General features: G+C 46.5%; 1 protein-coding gene across 1 annotated transcript in view; it reads left to right on the top strand.

Annotated features, from left to right (window-relative positions):
• Nucleotides 1-23,133, top strand: part of LOC138287799 (NADH-cytochrome b5 reductase 3-like) — a 158,882-nt gene that overhangs the window by 95,807 nt on the left and 39,942 nt on the right. Inside the window, exon 5 of the mRNA XM_069228644.1 lies at nucleotides 21,231-21,360. Within this exon, the coding sequence (XP_069084745.1) occupies nucleotides 21,231-21,360 (130 nt within the window). The remainder of the gene's footprint in view (nucleotides 1-21,230; nucleotides 21,361-23,133) is intronic.

Genomic DNA, 23,133 nt, shown 5'->3' with positions numbered 1-23,133 from the left:
TTTTATATTTGGAGCAGTTCGCGCTTAGGCCCTCATAACTTTCTGTCCATATAAGCTACCAACGCCAAATTTGCGTCCTTTTTTTCTAACATCCTAGGGATTCTAGAAGTACCCAGAATTTGTGGGTTCCCCTGAAGGAGACCAAGAAATTAGCCAAAATACAGCAAAATATATATATATATATATATATATATATATATTTTTTTTTTATTTAAATGGGAAAAAGGGCTGCAGAAGAAGGCTTGTGCTTTTCTCTCCTGAAAATGGCATCAACAAAGGGTTTGCAGTGCTAAAATTGCCAGCTTTCAAGAACAGGCAGACTTGAATCAGAAAACCCAATTTTTCAACACAATTGTGGCATTTCACTGGGACATACCCCATTTTTACTATTTATCTTTGTGCTTTCAGCTTCCTTCCAGTTAGTGATAGAAATAGGTGTGAAGCCAATGCTGGATCCTAGAAGGCTAAACATTTCTGAAAAGTAGACAAAATTCTGATAGCAGCAAGGGGTAATTTGTGTAGCTCCTACAAGGTTCTCCTACAGAAAATAGCAGCTGAAATAAAACAATATTGAAATTGAGTTGACAAAAAACAGCCATTTTCTCAGTGTTTTACTATGTAACTTTTTCCTGCAATGTCAGATTTTTTTAAAGCAATATACCGTTGCGTCTGCTGGACTCTTCTGGTTGCTGGGGTATATAGGGCTTGTAGGTTCATCAAGAACCCTAGGTACCCAGAGCCAATAAGTGAGCTGCACCTTGCAATGGGTTTTCATTCTGTACAGGGAATACAGCAATTCATTTGGTGAAATATAAAGACTGAAAAATAGTTATCAAGGAAACCTTTGTATTTAAAAAATTGGCACAAGATAAGGTGTTGAGAAGCAGTGGTAATTTGCACATGTCTGAATTCCGGGGTCCCCATACTAGCATGTGAATTACAGGGCATTTCTCAAATAGACATATTTTTTTACACACTGTGTTACATTTGGAAGGAAAAAAATGCAGAGAAAGACAAGGGGCAATAACACTTGTTTTGCTATTCTCTGTTTCCCCCAAGTCTCCCAATAAAAATGGTACCTCACTTGCGTGGGTAGGCCTAATGCCTGCAACAGGAAACGCAACATGGACACATCACATTTTTACATTGAAATCTGACGTATTTTTGGGAAAGTGTCTAGCTGTGGATTTTGGCCTCTAGCTCAGCCGACACCTAGGGAAACCTACCAAACCTGTGTATTTGTGAAAAGTAGACACCTATGGGAATCCAAGATGGGGTGACTTGTGGGGCTCTCACAAAGTTCTGTTACCTAGAATCCTTTCCAAACCTCAAAGTTTGGCTAAAAAAACACTTTTTCCTCACATTTCTGTGACAGAAAGTTGTGGAATCTGAGAGGAGCCACAGGGTGGCCCAGGTGCCGGCAACAGAAAAAGGCCAAAAACCTGTAGAGATTGAGGGGATAGCACAGCAAGCACTTATTTTTCTTTTGTACATCTTTAGGCTGACTCTGCTTTGGGGACTCACACAAGTGAGGTATCATTTTACTTGGAAGACTGAGGGGAACTCTGAGGGGTAGGAAATGTGTGCTGGTGCGGTGATCCTACAAAGAAAAGTGAGGAAAATATGCTTTTTTTAAAGCAAATTTTGAGGTTTGCAGAGGAGTCTGGGTAAGAGAATGTTGGGGGATCCACGCACGCCACACCTCACTTGACTCCTTGGGGTGTCTAGTTCTAAAAAATGTCTGGGTTTGGTAGGTTTCCCTAGATGAAGGCCGCACCCAGGACCTAAAACACCCCCCCCCCCTCCCCCCAACACAGGTAGTTTTCTAATAGGTCATTTTGATATGTCCACGTACTTCTGTGATGTTCCAAACACTAATATTGTGAAAAGAAACACAATTAGGTTATGTTAAAAAGACCCATCACCCACCAACCAAATTGGTGGCATGCTTCATCATCGGGCTACCACCTGAGACACCTAGTGTGTCACAGGTGTGCTGCGAACCCTGATTAGGGTGGAGCAGGTTTTGTTATTTTTACCATACACACTGGTTGGATTTGGCATGAGGGCGAGTGGTTGTTCACTAGATCAAGTTTTATTAACAAGAGATTTCACAAAAATAAAATGCACTGTTAATACCTGAAAGGCCGAAAAACTCAACCAATGACTTGCATCTCGTGAGCTGTAAAGCCACAACAAGGCACCAACCGCTTTACAGTCCATTCACACACCTTTCATACATGACATGCACAAGACCATTCACGCTGGCAGCCACAGGCCCAGCACATTACAACACTCGCATCGACAGACGCGCCACTCAAGGGCCCATCACTTACATACACCCACATACCTGATACAGCAATCACACCAGGTGATGAGAGTGTGTGGACTGGAGTTTGGCTGGCACTGCCAACCAAGCGCCACTCCACGCACAACGCCATCACTTTTCTTTTTTTTTTAAACAACAAAGAAACCACTTACTAATTATAAATAAGTACAAAATTACAAACACAAAAGCTCTAACTGAAAAAATGACAGAAATTCCAACTGTGAAACTGAACAGATGAAAATGTGTCCGGAAGTTAATGCTCACAGTATTTAGCAGAATTTTATTTTGGGTGTGGTAATTCCTGAAACAGCCGGCCACACAGAGCCCAGGCATTGAAGGGCAATCGGGGCAGTACATCCGGCTCTCCCTCCGGATAACTCTTCAGGCACAGACTCTACATTTCTTAGTGGGCAAGTCTTTTTTGGGAGTGGGAGGAATGTGATCAGGAAAGTGGTGACCTTTCAATCTAGCCACATCCTCCACCACTGCTAATTGCCTGTTCCACCACAATAAGGCTCTCTATCACTGACTCCTGAAATGTATTTAACAAATTTCATCCTTGACTCAGGTGGACAATCCTTGAACACAACAAAAGCATTAAAAGTTGCCAGATGAAATAAATGTATGTCCAACTTTTTATACCACACGTAAGACTTACGAAGAGCAGTGTAAGGTTCCACCCTCTGATCTAATCTATCAACACCACGCTTGTGCTTATTGTAGTCCAAAATGCACGCAGGTTTACACACTTCGGCAACCTGACCCCAAACACTCACAGGGGAATTACTCATCATGGAGAGTAGTTAGTATGTACACATCCCTCCTGTCAGAAAATTTTAGAGCTAGCAGCTCATCATTCTGCAAGGCACTGCACTGTCCCCTCAAGTTTTTTTACAGATAAGCTCCCTCGGATAGCCTTTCTGGTTAGAACGGATTGTGCCACAAGCAACAGTGTCCACTCTGAACAACTGCACTCCAGTGTAGAAATGATCTATGTACAAACGGTGACCTTTGTTAAACAGTCGTCTACCAAGTTCCCACACAATTTTCTCGCTATCTCCAAAAGTGGACAGGCAACCAGGGGGTCAATACTGGAATCCCTACCAGTATAGCCCCGGAATTTATACACGTATCCTGTACTACTTTCTGACAGCATATACAATTTAATTCCATACCGTGCCCTCTTGCTAGGAATGTACTGCTTAAAAACCAAACGCCCCTTGAACAGGACCAAAGACTCGTCCACACTTATTTCTTTGCCTGGAACATACACCTCTGAAAACCAGTCTACAAAATGATCAAAGACCGGCCTAGCCTTAAAAAGACTGTCACAATCAGGGTGATCTCGTGGCAAGGCTAAAGCATTGTCAACAAAATGCAGCATCCGAAGAAGAAGCAAAGAGCGATTGCGAGTCATGGTTGCAGGAAATATAGCGGTTGACATCAAGGGACTAGTAGACCAATAAGAAGCCAGTGACGCCTTCCTTAACAACCCCATCAAAAAAGTCAAACCATAGAACTTTTTCATTTCTTCCAGATTTGTGGGAACCCACAGGGTTGCTCTAGACTGAGGCCTAAGTCTGGCAGCGTTGTCTCTCAAATACTGCTCCACATACAAATTAGTCTGCTCAACAATCTCTTCCAAAAATACATTGTCCATAAACAACTCAAAGAAATTGACAGGCAAAAAGTTTTCCGTATTTATTCTACACCTTGGGAGACAGTAAAGGCAGGCAGCTGTGGCTGCTCCATGTTTGGGGCAACACAGGTGTCAGGTCTTCCAAAGGGAAACCTTTCAGCCCCAGGCTGCTGCACTATTGGCACATCAGTGTCCTCCTCTAAAACAGGCCATTTATCTGCAATCTGAGTGGCCTCCTCATCAGAAGATTTCTCTCGGACAGAAAACTCACTGCCAGAATCTCTCACTTTCTCCTCTACCTCCAATGCAAAGTCAGTCTCATGATCATGGTCAGAAGATGACTCAAAAAGCATGCCAACAACCTGCTGAGCGGTCACTCTGCAGCTAGCCATGATCCTTTCTTACAACAAATGGATTGCCATTAACAACCAGCACTTTCTAAAACAAGTAATAAACAAAGTGTGGCTTTATCATAAAGAGTTATGTACTAAAAAACTATACCACTCACTTGCCTGAAAAAGCTAGACTCACCAGCAACTACTCTGCACAGACACAGCAATCTCCAATTATATCCCACTAAAAAGAAAAAAAGAAATGCAAACTAGACATAAGACAACACAAATATCGTTGTGAACAAATCTAAGGACAATTTCACACACAGTCCTGCATTTAGTATACCACCTATGTCATTCATGCATGTCAACAATACTCCTTTGGAGTAAATTGCTTTTACTTTCCTAAAACATGCAAGTACGCAAACTGCAGGTCAACTACTGCCAAAACCGCAAGGATCCACAGCAAAGGAAGCAAAAGCTATGAACTAGAACAAAAAAAGAAATAAACTGCTATAATCACAAATACAAATAATTCGCCAGTTGACAAACACCCCGCCACCAAGCATTTACAAATAGTCTCTAGTGCCTAAGTGGCTTCTACCCCCTTGTGGGCAGATGGGCCTAAAAAAAAGTAGGCCGATCTGCCCCCAAGGGGGGAGCAGAAATGGCCATCAGTAATGTGTCCTCTTAGTAATGTGCCAAAGGGGCTGCCCCCCACACAAAACACACACACAAGATCCCTGGTGCCTAAGTGGATTCTGCCCCCCTTGGGGGCTAATGGGCCTAAAAAAAGAAAAAAGGCCAATCTGCCCCCAAGGGGGACAGAAATGGCCATCAATGTGCCCCCTTTGAGGGGTGACCCTTGCCAAAGAGACCGCCCACAACACACACTCTCTCTCTCTTCCCCCCGGTGCCTAAGTGGATTCTGCCCCCCCTTGGTGTCAAATAGGCCGATCTGTCCCTGGGGGGGGTCAGAAATGGTCAACAGTTCTGTGCCCCCTTTGGGGGGGGCGACAAAGGGGGCAACCCTTGCCAAAGGGGGCACCCCCAGCACAAACAAAAGAAAGGGAAGCAAAAACAAACCCTGGTGGTGTCTTGGTGGCTTCTGCCCCCATAGGGGACAGATGGGCCTAAAACAAAATAGGCCGATCTGCCCCCAAGGGGGGCAGAAATGGCCAACACTAATGTCCCCCCTTTTGAGAGGTTGGGGGGTGACACTTGCCCATGGGATGCCCCCAAGACACAACAAACGCACACACACACACAAAACACAATCCCTGGGGCCTAGTGGGTTTTGCCTAAGGGGTCGCTGCCAAAAAACATTATTGAAAACGGAATCCCTGGTGTCTACTGGATTTCAACCCTTGTCCAAGGGGTCACTCCCCAAAATAAACTGAAAAGAACATCCCTGGTGCCTAGTGGTGGATTTCTGCTACACGATCGCGGCCCTCGCCCAAGATCGTGGATCAGGAATCCATTGAAAACAGGCACGGGGAGAGGAAAATCTCTTTCTTTTCCCCCTGTGTATGTTGTCTAACCCCACCTGCCCCCCAGGAGAAGGACTCACCTTAGATGCGTCCTCCCTCCACTTGCGCTGGAAGCAAATTGCTTCCAGCGCGTCCATTGCAGCATTTGATGATGTTGGTGTGCTGTGAGCGCGCTGACATCATCAGATTGCCGAGGGTGGGGGTCGGGGTGGCAGGAGAAGCGGTTCCCCTTCCATCCCCAGCTGGGATGTGTGGTCAGGGTGCAAGACGAGATTGTCTCCTTCCTGGCACGCGGGAACCGTGTGCGAAAACGAGACAAGCTCGCCCCAGGCACCCTACCGGTTAAAGCTTTTATGGAAGTCCTTAAAAGAGTAATCCCACCAAGGCTACCCCCAGTGCCTGCCTGGAATCTTAATAGTGTACTCACTAGGCTCATAGCCCCCCTCCATTTGAGCCTCTTTATTTATGCCTGATACAATTCCTTTCTTACTAAGTGGCTTTCTTAGTTGCTATTACATCCCTAAAATGTGTTAGTGAACTGCACGCCTTAACATTAGAGGATCCGTTCTTTCAGGTACATAAGAATAAAATAGTGCTGTGTACAAAACCTACATTTCTACCAAACGTTATCTCACAATTCCACATTAACCAAACTATTGAGTTACCGGTTTTCTTTCCAAAACCAGACTCTGTGGCAGAAAAAGCACTCCACACATTAGATGTTAAAACAGCTCTCGATATTATATTGCTAGAACTAAAGAGTTCAGAAAACTAAACAGCTTTTTGTGGCTTTTTAGTACCTCAAAAAGGAAATCCTTTTTAAAAAAATAGCATAGCTAGATGGAAGCAAAAAGACAATTAATATTTACTCCTAAAGCACATTTCTCAAGGGAAAAAAGGCGCCACAATGGCATTCTTAGGAAATATCCCCTTAGCTGACATTTGCAAAACAGCTACCTGGTCTACTTCACACACATTTACAAAACATTACTGCATATATGTTCAGGCTTGTCAGCAAGCCAGTGTAGGTCTGGCTGTCCTAAAAACAGGACTGCTTTACAGTCTATGCACACCATGTGTATCTACAGCTACACATGTCATAGAATGGAAAATGTTACTTACAACTAGACATCTGTTTGTGGCATGTAGTGCTGTAATTTCACATGCTCACTCCTTCCTCCCCAGAAGTCTGTGGCCGTTTCTTTTAGTTTGCACTTCTATGTAGTTGTATATATTTCCTTATACTCGCATGGTCATACTCTTTCCTGTACTTCTTGATCTCTCACCCACCTGTGGCAAAACAATCTAGCAAAAAACTCGATGCCCATGCGCAGTAGCACCGAAAAGGAGGGGCCACTCCATCCCGTGACTCCAAAACTCTTCTGGAAGAAGAACCCGTTGCAGCACTATGAGCCCAACACTAGATGGCAGGATACTGCAGAGCATGTGAATCTACAGCACTACATGCCACGGACAGATGTCTACTGGTAAGTAACACTTTCCTTTTTATCTTTTTCTCATCACTTCTACCCGTGAACGCATATATGAAAATGTGAAAGCCAATGTAAGAAGCACACAAAGAGCAATGGGATAAGGGAGAAAAGAGGAAAAACCGCACTCCACCATTCCTATTCATCAAGGTCTGTGGAATACAGTGAATCCCTAAAGTGCAAAGAGTCAGTGTAAGTGACTTGTTTACATTTACTCTCATTCCCTATCCCTAAACAGCTTAGACCTAGGTGATTTAACTGCCCACTACAATAGGGATGCCACTTGAAGTTCCACTAATGGACTCGAGGTGGATGTGTTGTTGTGGCCAAACTTGGGTTTGGTACATCATAAATATTTACTTTGTTTCCATCATATCTCAAAAAGATGATATCAGACAGGTCTATGAGAAAATCGATGTGCGAAAGAGGTCATATTTTATTAATCTTACCACGGACATTATCTGAATGTGAACTGTGGATTATGCAGGGGTGGCCCTGCAGCTGATGCATCGGGTTGCGGTGGAGCCACATTGAAGATGGCAGCACAGAGGATGAGGTAGCATGGGGCCGGATTGGGGCCTCCCGGGCTGGCCGCTTTGGGGGCAGTGAGGTGGCGTGGCTGCACCTCGGTACGGGCCTACAGAGGGCCGCGGCTGAGCACTGCCCTGGCGTGGGTCCTTGAGGATGGGGCCGAGTTCTGCCCTGGGTCTGTGCCCCCACTCTCCACTGCCTTGCATCACAGAGGCAAAAAAGGAGACTGCCCAGTGTTGGAGAGAGGGCTGCAACACAGCATGGTAGCTGGGTGCTCCTGGCCGAAGAGAAGGCTGGGATTTCGGCAGGCCCCCATTGACAGTCGGGTGAGTGGGCCCATATGATTGCTGAAGTGCACGTCCTGAGAGCGGCACCACCCTCCGGCATCAGAGACTGGGTAGGAGCTGGAGACGAGGGCTGTGGGGCATACACTGGTGGCCTGGGACCCTGAGGCCTACCGGCGCGGGATGTACCTGCGCAGCGTGAGAGTGGGTGCTGTGGAGAACTGAGGCGCTGGCCGCACAACCCTCACAAGACACGTTTTAAGTCTGCTCCACCCTAGATTGATTGCCTGCATAGTGCCAAGGTGCCCACCTCAAGCTGGAAAAGAGTTGAGGTGCGTGTGCTCCGCCTTTGCTTTGATTTGACCTTCAGGACTAGAGTACCCACCGGTACCAAGACTACTGCACCAAGGTGCCTCTTGCCGGTGACTGTGTTGTGGGGCGAGACCCTGTCCCGGTGGCCCTGCGGGACTTAAGGCCGCAGGGCAAAGGAAGCAAGTTGATTCCACTGAGGCGGATATTGGTCCCAGTGTAGGTTTGGGTCAGCAATCCAGCTCTCCTGTAAGGGCGTCTCTAACCCAGACTGGATCTGCGGCTACTGTGGTGCCCTTTCCTGATTGCCCTCTCCTGGACTGCTCAGTGTTTGTATCGCCATGGAGCCGTAGAAGAAGGGAGCATGATCCACAGTACATTGCGGCTGCGCAGGCTATAAATAAAACCGCTAACATGCTGCTGCAACCCAGGTAACGCTGAAGCTAGTGTAATCAGTCCATGCCTTAGGCAGGGATATCCGCAAATCTGGGGTAATGCGACCACTGTAATTAGTAGCAGACTTTCTACAGATCTGAATGAGCTCCCATTTGCAACTTCTGTGCACACACACTGGGAGGGCTACAATGGGTAAGGGCAAACCGGCTCGGTCCACGTCGGGCGTAAACACGCATGGAGTAGTTTACTACGGGCCCAAGCTCGACTCACGCGGGTGACCTGGCATCGGGTGGCCCTGGTGGGAAACTGTTGCCCGCTGGAGACGTGGCGACCATCCTTCAGGCTATTCAGACCTCCCAAACAACGGTGGAGACGAAACCCGGGGAGGTCAGAGTTGATGTGGCTCTAGTGCGCCAAGATCTCTGCAATGCAACTGCAAGGATCACAGAGACTGAATCTAGAATATCCAACATGGAGGACGAAATGACTGCCCTTTAATTTCAAGTATCAAAATTGCTAGTCCGGACATCAGAATTGCATCACAGGGCGGAAGACACTGAAAATCGCTCAAGACGAAACAACATCCATATCATAGGGCTTCCCGAAAACATGGCAACCTCTTCCTTGGCATCCTTCCTGGAAGAGTGGTTAAAATCGTGGATGCCGGTGGAGCGCCCATTGAGCTTTGCTGGCCAGGCCCCCAACAGGCTCTTCCTCACAACCTGTGATACTCTGATTCTTTAAATTTAAGGACAGAGATGTGGTGTTACAGGAGGCACGAGCAAAAAAGGAATCGTGCTGTGAGGGAGCAAAGGTCCTTATATTCATGAACTATACAGGAGAAGTCCAACTACAGCGTAGATCCTATGTAGAGGTTAAGCAAAAATGAAGAGCGATGGAGATACCTTACCATCTTCTCTGTGAGGTGCTGCCAATGGATAGCCTGCCGCGACGGCCTTCAGGTCAGCGCTGGTGCATGCGCGGTCAGACGCAGGGCTTGTCGTGACTCGCGGTCCAAATCCCCTGTTGGTTCCCTGCAGGATGGGACCGCGCAGCTGACGCTGCCCGAGCATCCAGCAAATTACTTGCAGTGGTGAAACAGAGACGGAGCCGCACACAGGGGAATGGGCAGCTGAGCGCTTGGATGCCCTCAGCGACTTAGACCTATCCCGTAATCCGGCATAGTGACATTCTTGCTGAGAAAGGAATAAAGAAAGGGCGAGGACAGCTTCAATCTGGCTACGGGCTCAGAAGCAACTGCCTGCTAACTAATGCTCTTTAATCCAACACCATGGAGGGGTCTACCACTGCCCAATAGATTGGGGTTAAGAACCTTCTAAAGAGAGTAAAATGTTTTATAAGGGTGACAGATGCTTCATGGGGGAAGCATGTGGAATGGGCGGGAGTTGGGGGTGTGTGGGAGTTTGAGCCAGTATGCATGGCATTTGTTATTGTTATTCAGAATCAGTGTTTGTTTGCTTTCCTTATCGCATGCACAGGGAGGTAGGCACGCACTGCTATATGACAGGTACTATGACACACACCAGGGAAATAATCCTGTTCCGTTGGTTGGGGGTCTGGATGGTATCTGGAAGGACCCACAAAAAAGTGCACAGCTGACATATTCCCACAGGCATGATGGTCCCGATGCAAATTATTTCATGGAACATTAATGGTCTTCTAGATAAGATCAAGCGCACAGCGGTACTAGTGCACGTTCATCACCACCGACCTGACATACTCTTGCTGCAAGAGACCCATCTTCTCGGAGACCAATGCCCGTTCCTGGTCCATAGGGGATTTGACAAGGTGTACCATGCGGGGTTTGCTCAGGTGTTGAGGGGGGTAGCAGTACTGCTTCACCACTCCTTTCCTATGGTGGTCACTCAGGTGCAGAGGGACCCACAAGAGCAATATGTGATCCTGACTGGGAAGGTGGAGGGCCTCACCGTCAACGTTATCAATGTATACTCCCCTCCAGCGGCCATGCGCAAGACTCTACACGACCTCACTAGCCTACTTCTAGCTTTGCCCTGGGGGTCACGGTTCTGGGGGGAGACTTTAACGCAGTCCCTGACCCCGTGTTGGATGTGACAGGATCCCCATCGGCTCATAGACAGACCGCGCCTCAGGACTGTCGATCTGGCTGGCGTCCGTGGGGCTGTGTGATGCATGGAGAGTCTGGCATCCGCATCGCAGTTAATTTATGCATACTTCAGCAGCACACTGTACCCAATCTAGAATTTATCTTGTTTATTACCTGCTCCAGATTGCAGCCATCTCACACACATTGAAATTCTACCGAGGGGTATATCAGATCATGTGTACTGGGATTCGCTCAGGCGGAGCTCCACCCTATGTGGCGCATGAACGCATGGTACCTGCGGCACAAGCCCCATGTCCAACAGCTGCGGGAAACACTTATTTTATTCTTAATACAGATTTGGTCTCTTCACCGGGTACTCTCTGGGGGGTGCGCACAGCAGTGGTATGGGGCATAGCCAGGAGCATCATCCGCTCCTGGGAGCGGTCCCAGACCCTACACCTTACCCAATTAGAGGCCCGAGCCACCCAACCAGAAGCGGAGCAATCTACTCAGCCAAATGAAGCGGTTGGCCAGCAACTCCTGCTGATATAGGACGAGATCCTTGATCATTCTTTAGAGGTGGCTAAACACCTCTGGCATGCAGTTAATGCCAGGTTATATGGGGAGGACAAAAATGGGAAACTGCTTTACTGGTTGGCTTCAAGCCATCAATCATCTAGAATTGTCACTGACATTTTTAACACACATGGGACAGTCTGTTACTAAACTACAAGACGTGGCGGATACATTCGCTTCCTACTATGAGGTACTTTGCAGGGCCTCTTCGGCGGTTGACCAGGAACATGCTCGCCAATTCTTAAGACGTTCCCCTTCCTGTACTGCCTCACGCAGGGGCAGCTATCCTGGATCACCCCATAACGAATGAGGAAATCAATGATGCAAGTTCCTCACTGGGAACTGGCAAGACTCCCGGACCTGACGAGTTTCCGTCGGAATACTATGAAGCATTTTGAGACGACGTTACACCACACCTCAAAGCCTTCTATGATGAGGTTGACCGCCGGGCTTCTTTTCGGAGGGATTAGATATGGCCACTATTGTGGTGCTTCCCAAAACACAGCCGCAGTCATGACTTTGCACTGACTACAGACCAATCTCCCTTACTAACAGTGAGGTGAAGATGTACGACACGATTCTTGCATCGCGCCATTGGAGTGTCCTGCCATCACTGATCCACTCGGACCAGTGTGGATTTATGGCCAACCGAAGCACGCAACATTGTGTATGTCGTCTACACGTGGCCTTAGCAAGACGTCACCAGTTATCCCAGGACCTGGAACTTCTCTTTGTTGATTTTGTGAAGGCCTTTGATACCGTGGACTGGGGGTTTCTCTTTCTAGTGTTGCAGTGTACTGGACTGGGGCCTAGATTTTGTCGATTGGTCCATTCCTTATACGCCAATCCCATGGCCTTGGGTACAGGTCAATGGTATCTTATCCTTTTTCTTCCTTATCTGCCGGGGAACGCATCAGGGCTGCCCCCTGCCCCCCTCCTTTTTTCCCTGGTCATTAAGCCTTTGGCACAACTGATTGGAATTGACCATCTGTATCACGGCTGGAACTGGGGAAATGTATATGAAGACCGTGTGACTCTGTATGCTGACAATGTCCTACTATACATGGCAGAACCCAGTGAATCTGGTCCGCTGAGTTTTCACCTCCTCCGCTGTTATGAAGAGGCTTTGGGGCTTAAAATGAACCCCGCCAAATCCGTACTGGTACCCTTGACACCACCACAGGACGCCATGATTGGCAAGGAGTAGTACCTATTCGTCGGTTGAGCTTTAAGTACTTAGGTACATGGGTGGCCCTCCTCTCGGAGCTAACATGGTCCCTAAAATTAATGACGTTTATGTCTCAAACTAAGGCAGACCTGCAGTGATGGCAGGCGCTGCCATTAAATGTTTTGGGCCATGTGGACTTATATAAAATGATACTGCCGCCCATTTTGTACATGCTCCAGAACGTCCCGTTCCCACGCTCCTGGGTCCATACATTAGACAGGGACACAACCTAATTTCTCTGGTATGGCTAGAGCACTGCAACATTTTCATAGGGGGGTATACAACGGAGGGATGAGTATGGCTAACCATTATTTATACTACTTAGCGGCGCAGCTCCTGGTCGTGAATGACTCGTTCAATGGAGGGTGGGCCGACCCGGATTATCAGCTGGGATTGGCGGCACTTCGTTTTCCACAAATTTTAGACTTAATCTATGGTTCACCACTCCCCCGTGAGATGGATCCAGTGACTAGAGCAGTGTTTTATGCATGGAGTGCTGCCCGGCGTCATACTTGATGGAATAATGTCATTACCCAGCAGACCTTATGGCACAGCAAATGGCTAAAAGAATCGACTACATTGAGTGCGTTTGAAAAATGGGACTTGGTGGGCATTTCACAATTGGGGGATGTGTGGAGGGGGGATTCGATGTGATCCTTTCAGGACCTAAAAACCGACTTCCAACTCTACCGCACACAATTGTTTAAGTACCTACAACTGCGACATGCCCTGAATGTGCATTTGTCCCGCACTGACACACTGCCTGAATATAGTCCACTGGAGGCTAAATTGCTTATGGGCGCTCTGGGGAAAAAAAGAGGTGTCCCAAATTTACAGGATGTTAATTAACCATTCCCTGGGCGACCTAAACCACTGCAGAGATAAATAGGAGGGATAGCTGGGACCTCTTGAGGAGACAGATAGGCTGGATGTGCTGATGGCACCTAGATTACTGGTGGTGTTGGTGCGGTTGTGATGGGTGCAAATGTTTTTCTTGTATGGGGTCATAGCTTTCTCCTGTCTGGCTGCATCAAGCGGGCCTCGGCCCTTCTGCCCACTGTCCTAGGTGTACAGAGGAGTCAGCGGATTTTTTTCATATGGTCTGGAAATGCCCGAGTATAGATGCATACTGGGGCACGATATTCCGTGAGCTGAACACAGTACCGGGGAGAGAGCAGCAGATGTCCCTGAAACTGGTCTTGTTGGGTGCTATGGACGAACTGGACGGCTCGGGGGCAGACCGAGCATTCGTGGGTACTGCCTTGCTGGTGGCAAAAAGAGACATTTCAGCCACTTGGAACACCGCCAGTGGCCCGCTTTTACGGAATGGAAGCATGGAGTTGACTGGTGCGCAAGCCAAGAATAATCAGTCTATGAGGCAACGGGTTGTCCCCATAAACACACAAAGGTGGGGGGGAAATGGCTGGGTTTTCTCCCTTGACCACTTAATGCTGTGTTCCTTGCGTGGTACATTAGTGATGTTGAGATGCATTACTGACAATCTATGCTGTCTATATGATGTTGTGTGCATGCTGGCTAGGCCAGTTCCTACCTTTGCTTTTCCACTTCTACTACTTCTTCTTTCTTTTCTTCATATAAAACCAATTAAAGTTGTTTATAAAAAATTAAAAAATAGAAGAAACCCTCTTGTTGCTTGCATATGACAATTCAGAAGAATTGTAGTAGGGTGCAGCTTTACCTGTGGCATGGACATATGGAAGATAGTACTAAATTGCGTTAATGAACATCAGTTCTACTCTACCAAATTATGTATGTGATATGTATATTCTGCTTGACATTATGACTCCTTTACATAATGGGCTGCAATTTTTTTTCTGATTTTTTAATGTTTAAGCACTACTAAACATCAATAAATAGAATTGGGGGGAAAAAAGAAAATGTTCATGTGATCTTGCAGATTAATTACAGATAACTATTGCATTTCCCCTAAGGTTTTGACCTGTGAAGTCAAGCCTTTTGCACTAACTGTTCAGTGGTACAGTGAAGAAAGCTTTGGGGCTAAGCCTTACAGGTGATGCTTGAAACCACCAAACTCTCAGAAGAAGGATGCATTGATAAGAACGTAGGATCAGAAGACATAGGCCTGCAGAGCAAACTATTTGCCTGTGATCTTCTGTGCCTGAAAACGGATTCTCTCCGGCAGGAACGCTTCAAGTTTGACGCCTTGTTGAACAGAAAAAGTGGTTCCGTGGTCGCAAAGATAGCTTGAGGATCTCTGTAAAGATGTTAAATCTAGGATCCTCAGATGGCGTAGTTAACACAAGCATCTACCCTGCTTTGTGCTCAACAGAAGTAAATGAGCAGATATCTTGAAAAGGAGAGTGTAATGGTTATGGAGTATCACCTTCTCAAGATGTAGCAAGAGCACTAGTATGTTGGAGGTTTAAGGAGAGCCCAACATCTATGTGATAAGGAGAGAGAAGGTTTCCAGTCTCCTAATCATCTTCCTCCATGCACATAAAATACACATTAGGTATCTCTGGTGCCATCAGAAACTAAGCTTGAAGGGTTCTTCCATCTGTATGAATCTTTGGGTTCTGGGGAGAGTTGAGCCTTGAAGGAAGCCTTGACCTTGCTGTAGCCACCTGAATTATTTCTGCAGTCTTCAAGGCTGAGGTGGCTCAGAAAACAGTTTGAGAGCAGAGTCAAGGATGACATCAGACTCTACTTCGACGTCAGTTGCACTAAACGTTTTTATAGATAGTGATTTCCTTGTAATTAAAGCTGTAAAGGTGCAGAGTTTTGTGGTGCCTGTGTCAGCCAGGTGTGAGCAAGTTTCAGTGCCCTCTGCAACCCATTGAAAAAAGACATGCTTCCTGCCATTACCTCCCCCACTTCCCCGGGCAGCAGGTTGGGCAGGATTGCCCCCAATCTGCCCCCCTCCAGGGGTATAAAGCCCCATAGACACCAAGGATATCTCTCTTGTTTGAGTGGTCTGTGCCCTCCCAATTCAGTGACAAGAGTCTTTCTGCCTATACGTGGAGGTTTTCCACTAATCTGCAATGCGGAAGAGGGAAGATTAGGGAAGTGGAAAACCCATTAGATGCCAGGGAAATGTGCTGGTGGCCCACCCTGTTATAGGGTCATGCCCTCATTCCAAAGGAATCATTGCTGTGGGTAGAGAGCACACTAGAAACCAGGGGTCTTCAGGCCAATTTTTCGGATGGGATGGGTTGGCCTATCGTGGGATAGGGCCATGACCACACACCAAAGGGGGCAATGCAATCTTTCTATCCTTCCAAGGAGGCACGTTGAGGGTGCAAAAGGATTGTTAGAGACCAGGAAAATTATTTTTTGTAACAAAGGGATGGGGATGGCACCCAGGGGGCAGATTGGGATATTTGTCCCTCAAACCACCCCCTCCAGGGGATAAAAAGCAGACAAGAAAGGATTTTTAGGCCAATTTGTTTTGAAAGAGTTGGGGATGGCCCACTCTGTCTTTTTTTGCCTGGGGTGCAGAGCATCCCCATCCGCATAGCAAGCAAGATGTAATGTGAATTATATTGGGTATGGTTTTGACGTACGAGCCAACAAAATGAGTGTAAGTCCAAATTTTCTCTTACTTGTCATGCTTTACTCATTCAGTGCAGAAGCCTAGGTACCTCAAATAGAAGGATGAAATGTAGAAGCAGATCATTGTTTAGAAAAAAAGGATTGAGACCACAGTAGGCTATTGCTTAATAGTAAGTGAAGTTTAATAGATTTCAGCATATACATGAAACATTTGCAAAAGAAGGAAATGCCATTTAGCAAGAGACCTGTTGGCCCTCTATGTAGTGTACAAAAACCAAGTACACTATGTAGAGGGTCCGAATAACCACATGTTAGTCTTCAGGGGTACAAATCAGACCACCCAATGCTCTCATTTTTAAGGTAGCTGGTCGAGCAGTTAGGCTAATCCAGGAGATGTGCTAAGTATTTGCTGTACTCACAGATCCAATCATGCACCACACACACTCAGTGAATAACTCGAGGCCGGAATTTATAAAAATACTTCAGTCTTTTATATAATTTTTAAGACCAAAATCTTTAGAATAGATTAAGTACTTTTCTTGTTATGACTTTTTAAAGTTTTACGCACCATAGGAATCAATAGGTAGTCACTTTTAAAAATGCATTAAAAATCATATGGTTGAGTTACCAGTCTCTTCTTTTGCAGGATGGTCGCAGAGGTCGGTGGGCACCTTGTGCCAGCTGGAGAGCTTCGGGCAGCTACCGGCTTCGGCGGGAGCCACGTTGGCAAAGTTCTTGGCACAGGGCCACCTGGATGGGCCACTTGGAAAAGGAACTGGTTTGCAAATTCAAAGTGGTGCCTGGGGGTTGTCTGAGTCACCAGATCCTCGGGGTCTGTGCACGTTCCCAACATGTCCACCACAAGATAGCTCCAATACTCTGATGAGAATGTCAGAGTCTAAGTGGGGAAAAGGGGATTAGGTAGGGAACAGCTGGGAAGGAGACCTGTAGGAAGCAAAAGGTTAAAACACACAATATCAAAATTATATCATATTAATCTTTACTAGACTATGATTTCTAAGCATTGTCATATTGTAACCATGGATAACTTAAGCATGGACTAATTAACTAGGCCTCAAGACATCCGGTAACCTGGGAAGAAATTAAGAATGATTAATACAACTTCTCAATAAAACCTCTTAATGAATTGTTACACATTGACTAGAAACATAAAAACCCTCTAGAATTAGGTCTTCAGAATCAAACACAATCTTTTTGCATGAGGACAAGGAAATAATCTGAACGTTTTCTGGAGCACCATAGGAGTTGTACTAAGGGGCTTATTATGCACATATATTGTAACATCTAGAATTCTAACACTTAGTTTTTAAATGCAGAAACATGAATTGCGCACATTGCTGATTTCCACAAGAATATGTAAAACGCCATGAAATGGTTGCACACAATGATTATCATGAGTTAAGCACAAGAAATGAATTGCGCATCTTGCCGATTCGAATGCCACCATATAAATGCCATGAAATGTTAGCACACAATGAATAACATGAATTAAGCACAAGAAATGAATCACGCGTCTTGACGATTCGAATGCTACCTTGTAAATGCCATGAAATGTTAGCACACAATGAATAACATGAATTAAGCACAAGAAATGAATCACGCATCTTGCTGATTCGAATGCCACCATATAAATGCCATGAAATGTTAGCACACAATGAATAACATGAATTAAGCACAAGAAATGAATCACGCGTCTTGACGATTCGAATGCTACCTTGTAAATGCCATGAAATGGTAGCGCACAATGAATAACATGGATTAAGCACAAGAATTGAATTGTGCGTCTTGCCGATTCAAATTCTACCTTGTAAATGCCATGAAATGGTAGCGTACAATGAATATCATGAGTTAAGCACAAGAAATTAATTGCGTGTCTTGCCGATTCGAATGCTACCTTGTAAATGCCATGAAATGGTAGCGCACAATGAATAACATGGATTAAGCACAAGAAATGAATCGCGCGTCTTGCCGATTCGAATGCTACCTTGTAAATGCCATGAAATGGTAGCGCACAATGAATAACGTGGATTAAGCACAAGAAATGAATCGCACGTCTTGCCGATTCGAATGCTAGCATGCAGATGCCAGAAAAAGCCAATCGCACATTTACACGCACAAGGTAAAATCATTTATCATGAAAATTAGGCCCAAGAACTCGAAAGCCTTCGAGAATGGGATCGGGGGCCCAGCCCGACCTCCGTCTTACCGCCCTGATCAAGAATCACCAACAAAGTGAAGGGCAAGGCCTGGAAGATCAAAATAAGCCTCCAGAACAGGAGCTCAGGACGTTGCTGCTGCTCTGCACCCGGACCTCTGAATAGTGAGCACGTGTATAGAGTCTTGGACCAGCCCACAGCCACACCCAGTCGTGCTGCAGAGGAAGCTTCTAGAAGGCCTTGGAAAGGGACCACACCCTGACACACTCTGAAAGCCTGCAGCAATACATTGCAAATGAACAGTATTTATAAGCACCTTGAAGATAAGTCTTCAGGGTTAAACTCTGCAATGCAAAAGGTAGAACAGCAGCACATCAGCATAATGCATGAATTACATTATCTTGGAAGTGCTGGATTTTTGCATTCCAGTCGCCCGTAGAGCACGTACTGCCCTGATGTTGACAGGGGTCCCCTTTGGCTGTCTAGGTCACAAGGGGTTGGGACCCGGGGCACACAGCAGACCCGTGATGCAAGGCCCAGGGCGGCCGGTTACAGGGAGTTTTGGAGGTCTTGGATGCTGTGCGCAACAGAGTCCTTTGGAGCTGGAGGTAAGTCTCTTTGTGGGCCACTTGCAGGACAACGGCGGCACTCTGGTCAGAGGTCTGGGATGTTCCTGAGGTCCCTCGACTGGGGCTTCCTCCTGATCCTTTGTTAGCTCTGGGGGAGCTGGTTTTCTCCTGGTCCGATGTCAGCTGACTAGGACCCAGGGTATTGTTCTATCTCAGCCACCAGGGGTTGCAGCACCACCAAACTCGATACAGTTCGGGGGCACTTCCGCACTGTCTGTGTGTCGTTGGGTCTGGCTGTGACTTCTGGTCTCGGAGATATTGGCGATTCAGTGAAGTGTCCTTCACTGGTTTCTTGGTCTTTTGCAGATAAAATGCGTTTCTTGAGTGATACCTTCACTCAGGAGGGAGATCTGGGGTGATCCTTGAAGCCTGGAGGTCCCCTGGGTTTCTTGGGGTCAGTCCAGTGTTCAGCTCCTCCGCTGTCGCGATTGTCGGGACTCTGGCGCAGCAAGCAAGGGTCTTGATGGCTCTTCTGGTGCAGAAGGTCCTCAGTTCTCGTCCTGGCGGTTTCTCTGGTGCAGGTTTTCTTGTCTTCTTGGAATCCTTTTCAAATCTAAAATCTTGGTCTAGGGGAGACCACTAAATACTGAATTTAGTGGGCTTTTTAGGGGGAACCTGGTAGTGACCAATGGGGCACTTACCTTTGGGTGGCTATACCAACTATAGTGACCACTTCCTGTGGGAAGGGTCACTTCCCTAAACCTCATTGGCTGTTTCTCTCCATTCCAAGATGGTGAAATCTGAATCAGAGGGTCCATTTTGCATGCAAGCCCTTAGGGGTGGTGCATGCTCAGTGAGGCCACTCCTCTTACCCTTTGTCTGGTTTCCCGCTTTTGCTCCCGCCAAAAGTGGGGGTTTGCAAAGGGGGAACCCCTCTGCTGCTAACAGCAGGCCTGGAGGGTCAAGTTTCAGGGGCTGTAGCCCTTTGAAGCTCACCGCTAGGGTGTTGCACATTCCTGAGAGAGGGGGTGTTAGCTCCTCCGCCCAGGAAGGGCATTGTCTTACAAACCAGAGAGCCAGGACTCTCCCTCAGGTTTGTATATTGGCTCTCTGGAGTGGCAGCTGGACGGAACCAGCCAGCAACTCTACCAGTTAGGGTTAGCTTTTGCAGCGGGCACCTCTAAGGTGGCCCCTGGGTACATTTAGGGTTAAATCCAATACTGGCAGCAGTTTGGATTTAATATTCTGAGTTGTTTGATACCAAACAACCCAGGGTACAGAGTGGCCGTTATGGAGCTGGGGAACTCGTGTTTGGCCAGTGCCCAGTACATACATTAAAATGGCTGCCCTGTTCACTCACTATGTCCTAGGTTTGGCAAGGACACAGTGGGGGCATTTGGCTCATGCAGCTATGCCCTCACATATAGTATGGTGCACCCTGCCTTAGGGCTGTAAGGCCTGCTAGAGTGGTGGCTTACCAATAACATATGCAGTGTAGGGTGGATAGGGCACACAGTGTGCGCCATGTCGAATTTATCCTTTTAGGGTTGCCCCAGGCACTCAGCCTGCAATGGCAATGGCAATGTTGGTTGCAGGGCCATTAGGGGTGGCACAATCAGTGCTGCTGCCCCCAGGGGCCTACTCTTAATATCTCTTGCCCTGGGTGCTGGGGTACCCATTTATTATGGACTCACTGAGGTATTTAAGAGTAGAACTAGTTGTGCCAAGCATCACAACAGTTTTAGGGAAAGAGACCTGTCTTAGGGAACCTGTTTAGCAGGGGCCCTGGGCACTACCAACTTCTAGAACACATCAACATCAGGATAAAAGTGGGGGCTAACCATGCAAAAAGAGGCCTCCTCTCACAACATGGGGGTCTGTTTCAACATTAAAAAGAGAAATGCATACATTGGCTGGCCTGGCAGGTCTAGCTTGCTCTTAGTTTGTGTTTCTGCAGAAAGTCCCCATATATGTGAAGACCAATATCTTGTGTTCGCTGTAGGGATGCATTGCGCATGGTCTCATAATCTGCCTATGTGAAGAGATATCCGACTAGACTTTCCAAGATAATACATTACAGTTCAGTTGCTGTGTTTGCTTTTATAAGACAAATTCCATACTTTACAAATTCACTACTTTTTAGTTTTAGTGAAGTATTTTTACATTAAGTTTATTATCAAGTAAGAATTAAGACAGTGACCTTTTTCTTGCATAATATGTTCCACATGTTTTTTTAACATATAGTTGTAATATTTTTCAGATTTATTTCAAAGGCGTTCATCCAAAATTCCCAGAAGGTGGCAAGATGTCTCAGTATCTGGAGAGTCTGAAAGTTGGGGACACTATTGATTTCAGAGGGCCTAGTGGTTTACTTGTCTATCAGAAGAAAGGTAACTGGACGATTGGATAGCTAGCTATTTGAATTAGTGTCCTGGATGTTTGAGGATATGAGCCATTAGTCCTGCAAACTGTATCAGGCATGCAAGAACTGTGTATCTTTTTTTGTTTCATGTTTAAACGTTGCACTTTTCCAAATAAAAGAAAATGCAGTGTTACCTGTATATTGTGGATGCATGTTTTACTATGGAGGGCACGTTTGCCACTCAGAAAGAATAACATGCCTGTCTTTCACTGACCAACTCATGGGCCCTTGACCATCTGTTGTGCCTACTGTGGGATTGCGATCGAGAGACCCTGAAGTTTTCCAGAATGTAAAGTTACAATGTTTGTAGTATTGGTAGCCTCCTGAATGGGATAGCTGACTTATCACATATTGATTGACAACTGTTTTGTGACTGCAGACAAGTGAGTACCAACCTTCATTAGAAAACTCAATATTTGATGACGTGTGGCTGTAGATACATATGCATTGCGTAAGTCCGCCATCCAGTGTTGGGTCCAGAGTGTTGCAAGTTCTTTGAATTCAAAGAATCTTTTCAAGTCACAAGATTGAGTGACTCCTCTTGGTGATACTGCATGTGGGCATTGAGCCCTTTGTTAAATTGTTTTCTCTCTGCCATCTGGTTCGGACGTTTGTTCCTCTTGCTCTGGTATTTCCTCGGCTAGGTCTATTCTGAACTGTTCTCTTCTGTCTTTCTTTCAGCAACGGTATTGTAATACAATCAAGTTCTCTGTATATTTTGCGGTCGGCCTGAATTTCCGCACCATGAGCCAGCTTATCACCCTATGGGGCTTCCGCACCAGTCTCTGGCCTATTCCTTCATGTGGTGTTGGACTATGCAGGGCTAATGGAACACACTTCATTTCGCTTTTGCCCTCAATGCCACTAGAAATACCCAATTCCCCCACACTGACCAACATCTGGTGTGTAATTTTGTGTCTCTCCCCGGACCACAACGACCAAACCTGCAAGTCCTGACATTCCTTTCGATCCAAGAAGACGCTCTGGGACTGAAGAGCTCGAAGGTTGGAGATGGGGTCCAAAACACCAGATGACACTCCTGATATCTTTGGGGAAGAACACATGCAGGAGGAGCCGGAACATGAGGAGGCTTTCTCCATCAAAGGTTTTGAGTCAGATGTCCAGTCTGACATCGAGAGCCAGAACAGCCCCTACTCCTACTACAAAGACTTTAAAATAGCTTCGGAAGCAGGTCACCTGACCATCACTACCTTTGACCCATAGTTGGATCCAAAAAATCACCTTTGGATGCCCACCTCCCCCCGTGGCTTGGCACCGAAAACAGCCAAGACATCTTTGGTAGTGACCTTCAGCTCGGCAACATCCCAGTCAACACAAGGCTTCGGCTCCAAAAATGTCAGAACATAAGACTGTGCCTTCCAGAGACTCCAGTCATTCCTCCGAATCAGTTTCATCAGTGGAACCCATCTTAGAAGTAATGGACGCTTGTCAGAGCCAACTCCATATTCAAAAAGGAACTGGGAGAATAATTGCTTCCCCCCGGTCCAACCAAAAGGAAGCTCACCTTTGAAGAGGCCTTGGACACTGCTCCTCCCCCTAAAAAGGTCTCTAAGGACAAGGCTCCAGCTGAACCTCAGCCTTCTCCACCACACTCGCCAGTGCTTCCTTCTACTCCACCACATCCTCAATCTCCTACAACACAGTTTTCACCACCACCTCAAGGAGATGATTTGGGTGACATGCCACAGGTCATAGAGCCATGGGATTCATACGATCCAGA

Source organism: Pleurodeles waltl, chromosome 4_1 (assembly GCF_031143425.1).
Source record: "Pleurodeles waltl isolate 20211129_DDA chromosome 4_1, aPleWal1.hap1.20221129, whole genome shotgun sequence".
Classification (NCBI taxonomy): domain Eukaryota; kingdom Metazoa; phylum Chordata; class Amphibia; order Caudata; family Salamandridae; genus Pleurodeles; species Pleurodeles waltl.
The sequence above is the reverse complement of the archived record's forward strand: the minus strand, read 5'-3'. Positions and strand labels throughout refer to the sequence as shown.